Source organism: Agelaius tricolor, unplaced genomic scaffold, assembly GCF_023055355.1.
Source record: "Agelaius tricolor isolate 1412-34295 unplaced genomic scaffold, bAgeTri1.0.p SCAF_4, whole genome shotgun sequence".
Taxonomy (NCBI): Eukaryota; Metazoa; Chordata; class Aves; order Passeriformes; family Icteridae; genus Agelaius; species Agelaius tricolor.
Window position 1 is genome coordinate 33,953,151 of NW_027269264.1, and position 12,651 is coordinate 33,965,801.

A 12,651-nucleotide genomic window follows, 5' to 3' on the forward strand; every position below is an offset into this window, starting at 1 on the left:
AAAACCAGCCCAAATTCAGTGTTGATCCTGTTGTGAGCAAGAGGCTGGACTAGAGGATCTTCCAGCCTCACCAAGCCAATGACTGATTTTTGTGAACTGCCTTTCTACAACCCTGAATAGCCTTTAAAACTGCTTTCAGAACAGCAGAAACATCTAGAATTCATTGGAAAATCAGCACTTCATGAAGTTGCATCTATGTCTGTACACTGCCCAATTCCTCATCTAGCAACCCAGTGGCTGATGCTGCCTCACACCGTGCCACATCCGCCCCCTCTTCTCTACCACCTTGGAAGAACGAGGTGCCTTCTTCCAAACTCGTTAAATGACAGGCATCATTCCAGCCAATTCAGTTAAAATACCACAAAGTTGCATGTTGATTAAAATCACACACTTCAATGATGTTTAATGGGCTGGTGGATTATTTTTATAAATCTATGGCAGATCAAACAACTACAATTACACCCAAATGGGTACATGTGTACATACATACATAAAGCCAGTTTAAATAAATACAAATTTTCAAATATATCATCAATTTATATGTACAGAAGGCTGTAGTTTGGCCCTCTGGGATACTAACATTCTCCTTTATTAACTTTTTAACCACATGAGGACTCTATTTTATATGCAAGCACTAATACATGAATCTATAAATACTACCAATATTTTATTTTCTACAAAGTATTTATAAATTACATCAAGTCAGGACAGCCTTGGGTAGACAGGGCATGTCACTGAAGTACACAACTCAGACTTTAAAAATAATCCCCATTCATTTCAGAAACAGTACATTTAAGAAATACTTGACCTGTGCACCCACAGACTCCATAAATAGTTTTGTGGATAATAAATTATCCACAAAATAAGTTAATACTAAATAATTAGTATTGTGCAACCAAACTCACAATACCTACAGGTTTCAAAGTGCTTAGCAAGACAATAGAAGATTATGGTTCCCATTTCACAATGGGAACAGCTGAAACAGAAAACTCAGGTGGCTTGTCTGAAAACTTACTGAAAATCATTGTCACAAATGTGGAAAAATGCTTGAGAATCCCAACTCTCAAGCCAGCCTTGAGCCATGAATGACTTCACTGTGACTAAATCTATAAACAAAATCTGAGACTAAAAAACAACTTGGTTCTTTCAGCTCAAATAAGGAACAAAGATTTCTCATTGATATATGGTCATTACTACAGCAATCTGTAGGTCAGTAAGACCAGATACAGATATCCCAAAGTCACTCATGGGGAAAGGTCCCTTAATAAAAGACAGATGGCTAGAAAGAAGACAATGGCATGGAGAAAGCTAAACCCCGAGATCCACTGGAACCACCAAAACTGAACTTGTGGCAGAGCAGCACTCCAGGGAAACCCCCAAAATGCCAGCGGCATTTCTGAGTTGAAGAAGTTTCTGCAGAGACCACTGCACTTGCAAACACTTCCCTCATGCTGGAGTGCGGGAAGCCCAGCGGTGAGGAGGCTCCTGAGCCATTCCACTGCTGGGAGGCCTGGCAGGGCCATGGCAAGCAGGGGCTGTAGGAGAACTCTAGCTCCACAGCTGAACAGGGCCAATTCAGGCACCTGTCAGCCTGGGATCACGGTAGTGCACAGCCACAAGACTTGCAAAGAAACCACTTAATGCAGGGTCTTCTGTAATATGGCTATTCTTATGATTACTGCTCAACTTTGTGTGTTCAACATTCAACAAAGCACCACACTGCTGAACACCAACTGGAAACAGCTCTGTGTGTAGGGATACTGTCTCAAGAGGACTGGGATTTCACATAAAGATATTCCCAGAGGCAGCTAGAAATGAAGATTGACCTCTTTTGGCACAAATACCTCCCCCACGTGGCTGCAGAGACTGTCCTTAGGGCAGGCATGCATCCTGCCTTTGGAGAAAACACAACTGTGTGCACTCAACGGTGCACAACTATTTCAACCAACTTTCACTGCTTGTGAAACCCACAGTGTTGGCACAGCACCTGACCACATGCTTTGTAGAAGGAAAAGCAACACCCAGGTTAGCTGGGAGAAGAGAACAATGGTACACACAATGCAGTATACAGGGATCTTCTTTCCCTTATATCATCCAGTCATATCCACATTGCAAAGATCTATGCAGCTCCCACAGATGAGAAGTGTGGAACTTCAGGTGGGGTCACATGGCTCATTTGGTGTTCCTGCTGATCTCTTGGTTTTTGCTGTGAGATGGGCACTTTCAGTTTTCCTGAGGTAGCAGATACAGAGGTCTTCCCTTTATTCCTTTAATAAAAGCAAAAGTGAAGGAAAGGAGAGGCAGACAGAAGTGCTGAAGTTTCTCATAAAAGATACAAACACACTTGAAGTAAAATACATTTTTGAAATACTCCACAGGGACAGAGAGCACAAGAGCCTCCAAAGGCAAACTTCACCATCTCAGAATCACCCTGAAGATAATTACAGTTTAATGTGGCAAAACAGTTAATCAGCGAGAAATTACTTTACATAAATAACTAGCCAGGCACCTGGCTCTGCAGGGCCCAGGGCGTTATCCAGAATGGACTTTTTCCTCACTGCCATCCTGCAGCAGGTCAAGGCAGCAGGACTGCAGGTGCTGTGCACACAGCAGGGACAGCAGAGAACACAGCACTGCTATGTCAAGGCATTCGTAGAACTTAAGTGCAGAAAGTGCTCATCAGAGGACAAATGTACCCACTCCTTCTGTTGTTCTGCCACCTTTTCTGCCAAGCACTTTACCAGGACAGGATCTACTTTGGAGTCAATCTTGTTGGCAAACCAGTGTCCGTAATTCAGAAGCCACCTTAATTCTCCAGCCCCATAGATGCAGACACTGCGAAGGTGGGTACCAGTGCATGGAGGATACAAATAGTCTTCAAGATAATTCCATTTCACCAGACGAGTTTTGCTTTGTAAGTCTGTTACATCCTGGGATGACCTTGGAACTTCCCCAGGGACCCCGGGGACACGTACAAGAGTGGCCCAGAAATGTTCATCTGGAGAGTATGTGTCCCTTGACCACTCAAAAAAATCTTTTGCAAGTGAGCTTTCAAGGGTATATTGAATAAATTCTCGGCTTAAAACAAAATAGGCACTGCCTACAAATATCTCAATATCATGAGGTGGTGGATTCTTGGAAATGTTGGTTTTTACAGGCATCTGCATGTATTCATAAGGCACTTTCATAAGTTCATAGTGATAAGTAAATCGTTCTCTTTTGCTACTGCTTGGCTTTGAAGTTTCCAGCATGTTTCCTCCACCAAGTTTCTTCAGTTCAGCGACCAGTTCAAAATTTGATCTCAAAGGGAAATCTTGGCCACACAAATTGATAACATACTTCCAAGGAACTGGAGAGTCCATCAAATCAGACAAACAATTGAAATCTGCTTGCAGACGTGAAATATGTGCGTAGTCCACTGTCTCCAATTTTGATGCAATGAAAATATTTGGGAAACATTTAGCTAGATTGTTCAAAGCAGATTTGAAACTTTTTGCTGCTTTTTGATCATAATGGATGCAGTAAATATTTTGACGACTGTACAATGAATGTATGAGCCTTTCTACCATTGCTGCATCTTTGTGAACAACCAAAGAATAGGCAATTGGAAAACTCTCCTCCTCTGGAGAAACAGGTTTTAGCTGGTATTTCCTAAGTGAACGATACACATGACAGTCACTTGTCATTGCTACAACATCTTCATCAGCTAAATCAACTATTTCTTTTCTTCTTATTTCTAAACTCTTGCCAATTTCATGAGGATCTTGTTCATATATAGATGAACAATTAATTTCATACTGGAACTCATTTCTAGGGTATGAGTATCTGTTTCTAACATAAGAAGAAGTGCTCAAGAAGTGCTCAACTAAGTAAATGCCTCTAGAGGGAAAAAAGTGTCTTTCGACATGGAGAAGCTTCAGCAGTGCAATCAGCCACCCAGTAATACACAGAATCAAGATCTTCCTTCGTGAGGGACATTTGTAGGACCACTTGTGTCTCTTCATTCTGCAAGAAATAAAGACATGGTGTTACTTTAAATCAGAAATCATCTCTGAAATCATCAGAGACCATTCCAACCTCTGAGAAAGATATGTGCACACCAGTCTGTCTACAGCATAAATACCACCTTATTAGGAAGGCCACTGGTAATCTCTAGTTTCTTCCTAATCATAATTTTAAAATTTCATTCCCCTGAATTAGCTAAATGAAGGCAATAAACCAGATGATTTCCAGTCAAATAAGAATATCAGAACACGACTCCCACTGGTTTTTTTTCAAATCTTTTTAAAATTTCTAATGAGCCACAAACTGAAGTACAGCAAACCCTGGATTGGCAAAAACATTACAGTCATCCATGTGAGTAGGAAAGATTGTTTATTTTCCTGAGTAACTACAAGGCATTTAATGGGAGCAGCAAAGAGATGTCTTGTAAGTCTGCAAAGAATGTGTGTCTAATGGTAGATATTAGTATTGGTTTTTTGAAAAAGCATGAAACTGAAAGTTTTAGTATTGAAACATTGCATTCTCATTATCACAAACACTGGAGCTGGTTCATAAAGATGTTCAAGAGAAAATGAATTTCCTTCCTATCCTGTGCCAACAAGATCTGACAAGCCCAAAGTCTCCTTTGTCTCTTCAGATTCCTTCTGGAAAATACTTCTAACTTGCCATGAAGACAGAGGTGGATAAATACATAGCACTTTCATCCACTGGTATGAACATATAAAGGAAGTACCCTTCTGAAGGCAAAACGGGTGCAGTAGTAAGGAATAGTGCATCCGTCCTGCTCTCTGCCATGTGACACAACCTTGGATGTGACCACAAAAACACATGTGGCCCCTTTTTATACAGCATGTTATTTAAAAAAATTCCTGTGTAGCACATTAACAACTGAGTCATTACCACAATAAAAGCTTAACACAGAGATCCTCTTCCACATATCTTTGCTTTACTGGCTGAGTGTAACCAGCATTGTTCCCCAAATTAAAATTAGACCAGAATCACATAACAAGTGCACCAGTAAACTTAGCTCCACTTAGCTTAAACTAAACTCTACTTTGTTCTTAAATTGAACAGCTTCCACTGTTTTCTTTTGAATAGAAACTTTTCAGAGTGCTTCTAGAGCCAATAAAATGGTGGGGGCAGCAGATCTGGCTTAGATGCCTGAACATCTCACATATGTATGTAAAATGAAATACTGAGATGTGCATTCAAATATATTGCAAGACTAACTTGGGCATCTTTGGCATTCCCTTTGATGTCAGGTCTTGCAAGCTGTAGCTACATTCAAATTGCAGCTTGTCAAGGCAGAGCTTTTTCATTTGTCTCTTCTCCCTTGACTTTGCCTTTCCCTGTGCATCTTTGTCCTTAATATTTCTCTTCTAGGGCAACAGAAAGAAGGAAATGTTATCTCCTGGGGGTTGCCAGGTACAGACCAGGGTCAGCCAACACATACCTATTTCGTAGAAACCAAAGCTCAGCAACTCTCAGTAGGTTTTAGAAACAGCTTCCAGGTATGCTAAAAAAGAAAGAGAAAAAACCAGATCTCATAGAATCATTGAATAGTTTGAGCTGGAAGGGACCTTAAAGATAATCTCATTCCAAAATCTCTGCCATGAGCAGGGAACCTTCTCCTAGGCTTGAATAATTCCAGGGATAGGGAATCCACAGCTTCTCTGGACAACCTGTTGCAGTGCCTCATCATCTTCAAAATGAAGTGAGACATTCATATCCCTATGAAGCCAAAAATCCCATATTCCCCCACAGCAAGCAGGTGCCTTACTTCATCTCTTCTTCAAATTAATCCCAGCCCAATGTCTAATCTGGGTTTCCCCTTTACCTACCTCCTTTATGTATCTGTGATCCTGGAAAAAATCACTTTCAAAAACTGCTCCTAACCAAAGGCAGGTTTTCAGTCATATGAAAAAAAAAAGCCGTGTAGAGGGGGAAACAGGTAACATGCCCTGGCTTTTTTCTTTGGAGGGAGAAGACCTATGTGGTGTGGCCTTTCTGTGAAGCCCACCCCATGCCTCTGCCCAGTGTCCCCCTGGCTAGCAAGGACAACACCTACCGCCCCTGCCTGAACAGGGATTGCCTAAATCAAGGAGTGAATTGTCTCTTATTCTCTCCTTCAAAAAGGCGAGTCTGGACAAAGAAAAAGGAGGGGGAAAATCCAACACATTCCAAACTTCTCCCTAACCTCTCTATCTGTGTCAGCCCTGGCCAGCTTCTGCCCAGTGCCAAACATTCTGTTACTATGAAACCAAAGTCATAGAATCTTAGAATGGTCCTGAGTTGGAAGGGGCCCACAAGAATCAGTGAACTACAACTCCTGGCCCAGCACCCCAAGAGTCACATCATGTACCTGAGAGCATTCTCCACCTCTGGACCATGGGAGTACTGAACTGTGTCAGGCTGGTGCTCTGTGACCCTTCCCTGGGGGGCTTCCTCCAGAGCCCAGCCACCCTCTGGGCGAAGACTCTTTTCCTTATACTTAACTTAAACTTCCCCCAACAAAACTTCAGACTGCTCCCTCGAGTCTTGCCACTGAGAAAAAATCAGTGCCTGTCCGTCTGCTTTCCCTCTCAGCTGTAGGTCACTGTGAGGGCTCCCCTCAGTCTCCTTTGGGCTTAATAGACCAGGGGACCTCAGCTGCTCCTCATATGGCTTCCTGTTCAGATCCTTCACCATCCTTGCGATCCCTCCTCCTCCCCTATAGTTTTGTATCTCTCTTACACTGTGGCACCCAGAGCTGCCCCAGCACTGGAGGTGAGGCTGCCCCAGTGCAGAGCACAGCAGGACAATCCCCTCCCTTGCCCAGCTGGCCATGCTGTCCCTGATGCCCCCAGGACACGGGTGGCCCTCCTGGCTGCCAGGGCACTGCTGACCAAGCTCAACCTGCCATTGACCAGGACCCACTGGTCTGCTTCCACAGGGCTGGTCTCCCAGCCTTCCGCATCCCGGTCTGTCCATACATCCAGGCTTGCCCTGTCCCAGATACAGAATCCAGCACCTGTTTTTGTTAAACTTCATATGATTGGTGATTGCCCAGCCCTCTAATTAGTTGAGATGTCTCTGCAGGGCCTCTCTGCCTTCAACAGCTCCTCCCAGTTTAGTGTCCCAGTTTATATCTTTGAGTTTATCTTGAGTTCTGTATCCAAGTCATTAGTGAAGATGTCGAGGAGCACTGGCCCTAAGACGGAGCACTGTGGAACCCCAGGAACCACAGGTGACATGTCACCAGCCTGATGTCACCCCATGCACTTAACCTTTTGTGTCTGACCCACTGCATGACATATCCAGAAGGATCCTGTGAGAGACAGCATCAGAAGCTTTACTGAAATAAAAAAAGATCACATCATCAACAAGGTGAGCTACCTTGTCATAAAAGGGAATTAGTTTGTCAAGCAGGAACCTCCCGGTATGAAGCCATGCTGGCTATGACCAATGATTGCATTTTCTTTCAGGGGTTTTTCAATAACTCCCAGAATAATCTTCTCCATAACTTAACCAGGCACTGGAGTTATCAGGGTCATCCCTCTTGCCATGAAGGAATTCTTCCTCATATCCAACCTGAACCTTTCCTGGTACAACTTAAGGCCATTTCTCATTCTGTTGCTCGTTGTCTGGGAGAAGAGGCTGACCCCCATCTTGCTACAAGCTTCTTTCAGGTTGTTGTAGACAGCTGTAAGGTCTCCCCTGAGCCTCCTCTTCTCCAGGCTAAAAAAACTCCAGCTCCTCAGTCACTCCTCATATGACTTACTTTCTGAACCCTCCATCACCTTTGTTTCCCTTCTAAATCATTTATCAGTATAAAGGTAATTTCAGCAAAACCTGCAATTTCTTGATGAACAGTGGGAAACTGAGGGATTAAATCTCTTGGGATAGAAGAGATAGGTGCCATCACACACCTCATCAGGTTTTGACTCATCTGAAAAACTTTATTTTTCCCACTGCAGACTCAAAGCCCTACTCAGACATGGAGCTCTACTGTACACACCGTTCTCTCCAGAGGAGCACAGAATGAATGAACAAGGCAGATGAGAACAGCAACCTACTGCTGTCCAAAGCACCTAGCTTGGGTAGCACTGACCAGATGCTAACTCTGGTTATCTTGCCCCCAAAAGCTTTTTCCTTAGGGGATGCCATGGAATACACATGCAAGGTTCCATCTTTTGTATTAAGATTTTATATTATGATCTTATATTATGAGCTTGGCATTGACATCTGGCTTTGTTCTGCAAAATATGTTACTTGTCTTTTCTACATGTGAGAAGACTCCTGAGGTATGCTTGTTCCAGGACTTGAGGAGGGGAAGAGCCCCAGGTCTTCACACACTGTAAGACTTCTATCCAGATACTCCCTGGGTTCCAGGGAGCTTCCAAGGGCTTCCACTAGCCCTTTCATGAACCTGGGCTCCCAGAGAAGTCCTCTTCTCCTGCCTCTGCACCATCCTATTAATAAACCTCACAGATTTTACCTTCTCCATGGGTGCCAAAAACAAACACATCCGCTTGTATCTGATTAACAGATCCATTATCAGTTTATTATGTCAAAAAATCTGCATTTCCCTTATCACTAGTACTAGTAATGCAAAAAAAAAAAAAGAAAAAAGTCGAGGAATTGTCTCTCCCTTCACAAGGGCTGCTCACATTCAGAGAAGATGGATGAAGGTAAAGCATCCATCCCTCGAGACCAACAACAGCTCAGCCTCACAAAGACCATGACCTCACCTGCAACGGCTACTGTGTCAAATGTTTCTGAATCTGCTCAGGATTCAATCCCAAAATGAAAATGGGTGAAGTTGTCAGAAAAGGGAGGAAATCCTCTCCCCATGTCCTCAAGGCTTCACATGGGAGGACTCTGACTTCATGAATGTGGTAGCTGGGAAGTGACCCAGCTAAAAGCTTCCAGTCATGAACCTCAGGCATTAATTGCAACTCTTCTGATTGACAGCAAGGCTCTAAGTGTGTCTTCTGTGATAATGAAGTTTAAAAATGTTAGGCAAGGGTAAGGTGTGCTGCTAACATCAGATGCAACCAGGCTGGAAAACCCTGAACATGCTGCTCTCTGAACCATGTGAATAACTGAACGATTTTGCATGTGATTGGCACCCCCAAAACACATGCACATTGCCTCAAGTCAATGTATGTCTTACAAACTCAATAGAAATACTTTCTGTTTCACTGTTTTCTGTTTGAACTGAACTGAGTTCTAAAAGAAATTCCATTTTGAATGAGAATGAAGTATTACAGAGGGCAGCAATCTACCTTTTGGCTTGTTTTACAGATTAGGGTATTTTCATCAAAATTAGGATAAATTAGAACAATGTTTGTGTCTTCATTTTTATCTTTTAATAACTAAAAAAAATGTTCTTTTCTGTAAAAATTTGTAAAAGCAACAGTGGGACTTCTGGCCTCCAAGGCAGACCCTAAGAAGGAGTGATGATCTGCCTACCTGAAAAAATATTCTGCTGTTTCACCTGAGTGCTCTGTAACTTTTTCTGCATTCTGATCTAAATACTCTGGCTAAGGCCACTGTGCACTATCACATATTGGGTATCAAGGTAATTGCAAAATTGAAGCTTCTGATTCCTCTATTATTTAGTTTTTATTATTAATAGTTCCATAACATTGAATACCTAAGATGCTGTGGAAACAATACCAACCAGTGTAGGCAAGGTTTAAATTGGTTTTGAGCGTGCCCGACAGAATTTTCCCTGTATTTACCAAATTAGTGAAAAGTGAACCTTATTAACTGTGCATCATCTCAGTGCTATGCAAAGAAATTCTTGTGGGCCCGTTAGGGAACTGCATATCAAGGTAGTGTTGGACACCTCATACCAGTCCAGCATCTTTTCCATGGAGGGAGCAGACCACACATACAGAAAGGGGAGAGAAGCCTTATCCACCTCCCCATAAACACACAGGAAAAAAAAAATAGGAATTGCCGTTGTTTTTAATTGAAGAAGAACACAGCAGTTAGATAAAACTCTACATTATGAGATGTGGTGGTCAAAATTGAAGAACCACGTGTGAGCACATATATTAATTCATTGGGAATAACATTTTTTACAAAATATACCTCCATTCCTTCAGGGTAAAATCATGTTTAAACTATCACTCTTACTGAGAAACTATAGACCATCATATGTTGTTTCATGGAATTATAGAAACATAGAAATACATGGCTTGCAAGGGGACTTTTAAATGTCATCTAGTCCAAATCCCCCACCATGGGTAGGAACATTTCCACTAGACTGCTTGAGGCTGTCACATAACATCTAGTCATACTTAATGTTAGGAAGCAGAACTTAATGTGGTGAATCTACCCAGACTACTTCTAGATTTGGGCTTGAAAAAAAACCAGCAGACAACCTGTTCTGCATCCTAGTTGCTCTACTATGCATGTGAGCATAGTAGAGCATTGCTCTACTATGTACCTTGCCCAGACTAAGCATCTGATGCACTCTGCAGCTGGTGGAAAGATACCAGGAACTGCAAAGGATCAACAATTCATCCCAAAACATGAACTGTGAGATGGTCTGGACAAAGCATCCCTGGAACAACAAAGAGAAGCAAGGAAAAAGCCCAGCTTTTGCACCATAAGTGCCAGCTCTGCCAACCCTGCTTGCAACGGCACAGCCTTGTTGCACCTCTAATGTGAGGAATTCCAGGGGTAGCAGTATCACACATAACCCTGATCCTCTGCCAGGAATACCCCAGCAGCTCCTCCATCCCAGAGTGGTACTCAGATGCAACGGAGAAAAGCCAAGAAGCTGCTCTGGCCAGTCCAGCCACTCAGTTCCAGCTCTCTGTATGCTCTTTAGAAAAGGCTGGATTCTCCTTTCCAGCTGCCTCCAGTGGCAATCCTCACAGTTTCAGTAAGATATCTTACATCAATTTCAGCATGTTTGTGTCCCAGAGATATGTCAAGGTAAGGAAAGTCAATGTCTCAGCTCTTTGACCAGGAAAAGAGGCAAGCAACTTCTGCAGGGTCATGCAAGCAGCACAAGAGAGAATGTAATTCCTCTGCAACCCCAACTAATCTGAACTGCTTAACAGAAACTTTTCACAAAAGCTCTTTTACTGGAGGCCTGAAAAGTCTCTCAGCAAATCCCTCAGCATCCCATACTACTGTGTGATGCCAGTCAGAGGATTTGCAGCACTCTTAAAGCAGGAAAGTGTTCAGAAGGCACAGAGATAGTCATCAAAATTCCCAAGCCTGATGCTTATACATTGAGAATTTCAATTCTCTGACTTTGTGACATGGGGTTTCCATGCATGCCAAGTACATCATGTACTACAAAGGCAGGAGTCCAGAAAACAAATAAACAAAATCCCACTAACAAATACATACTCCAACAAATAGAGTTTAGTCCCTTCTAATTTGTGGCAATCTAGAGTTTAACAGCTTTTTTCCATTTCATATGGGAGTTTAAAGCATAGTACTACAGTGGAGAGAGCGTTAACCTTTAAACTATTGAATAACGTAAAAATTAAACCCAAAGGGACAGAATTTGTCTTCATTGGCAAGGAGAAGCACTGTAAAAAAAGAGGGTGGAAATTTCCTGTCAGACAGGGAAACAGGAGAAACTGCATGGCACTGCAGAAAAGCTCCCATTAACAGCTCAAAATACTTCTCCATTTCCTTCACCCTACCACCAAGCTGCCTGCAGACTCTTCTCTGCCAAGCCCCACTGTAAATCACCCTCTCTAAGTCATTTCACCCTGCAAAGTCACAGCTTGTCACATCAGTAGGACCTCATCAGAGAGAGCTGCAGACCTACCTCCTGGACTTTGCTGCGGTCTCTTCCCCTCTTTAGGATGCTCTGTCTCTGGAGATCAATATGGGTACTGCCAGATCAGTGGGCAAACCAAGTCCTAGTGTCTGCTCCATCCTGCCACTGCCAGCAGCCTCCACCAGTATCAGTGCTTCACGTGCGTATGAAGTCGGACATACAGAAGTAGTAGGGATGACATTATTTCTTGCACAAATTAAAAAAGAAAAGTGTAAAATGTTAGCTGAAAAATAGTGAACATGGAGGCTTGGTGTGTTAAGTCCCAGGGGTGGCTATGGCTGCAGTTCTGAACTAATAAGCCTCTGCTTTTTAGCTGGTTAGCTGGGAAGGTTTTATTGTTATTAAGCTGTGGAAGGCATTATCTGTATAAGAAGCATTTATTCTTGTTTACTCACATAGCATTTCTAAGCACCAAGAAGGCAGGGAGAAAGGAACACCATAAAAAGAAGAGATCACATCAAAGCAACCTAATTTCCTTCTCCAGCAGAGTAAAGAGGACTTGGGGAGAGGCAGAAAAGCACTGGGACACAAGGAGTCTGTCAAAAGCCTCACCAAGTCTGAGATGCATGTAATACTTCAGGTACCAAGACTCCAGGTGTGAGAGGCCTTGCTCCCTCCACAAATAAAACAGCTCTGACACTAAGCTAAGGCCAGAAGTTTGGGCCACTGTTATGAGACCCGCAATCCTCATGATTCTTCCTGAAATTCTCTTTAGATATGATGGCTTGCATAGCAAGTTCACCTACACATAAGTACTTCATATGGTATACAAAGTCTCCAAGGCAAGAAATAAATTTCTGGGCTATTATACCTAACTTTTCTCGGTGTTATGCTTACAAAGAAATTTGTGG

The 12,651-nt window shown here is 42.7% G+C and overlaps 1 protein-coding gene across 1 annotated transcript; it reads right to left on the bottom strand.

Annotated features, from left to right (window-relative positions):
- Positions 1 to 373: 373 nt before the first annotated feature.
- GCNT4 (glucosaminyl (N-acetyl) transferase 4) lies at positions 374 to 12,050 on the bottom strand. The gene is made up of 3 exons (XM_071425198.1): positions 11,789 to 12,050; positions 5,456 to 5,518; positions 374 to 4,005 (listed from the first exon to the last, which is right to left on the bottom strand). Exon 3 carries the CDS (start codon positions 4,002 to 4,004, stop codon positions 2,637 to 2,639), a length of 1,368 nt encoding a protein of 455 aa, XP_071281299.1. The 5' UTR covers position 4,005; positions 5,456 to 5,518; positions 11,789 to 12,050; the 3' UTR covers positions 374 to 2,636.
- Positions 12,051 to 12,651: the final 601 nt, after the last annotated feature.

Excerpts from the sequence above, each read along its gene's own strand:
- GCNT4 (XM_071425198.1), bottom strand. The coding sequence starts at position 4,004 with ATGAAGAGACACAAGTGGTCCTACAAATGTCCCTCACGAAGGAAGATC.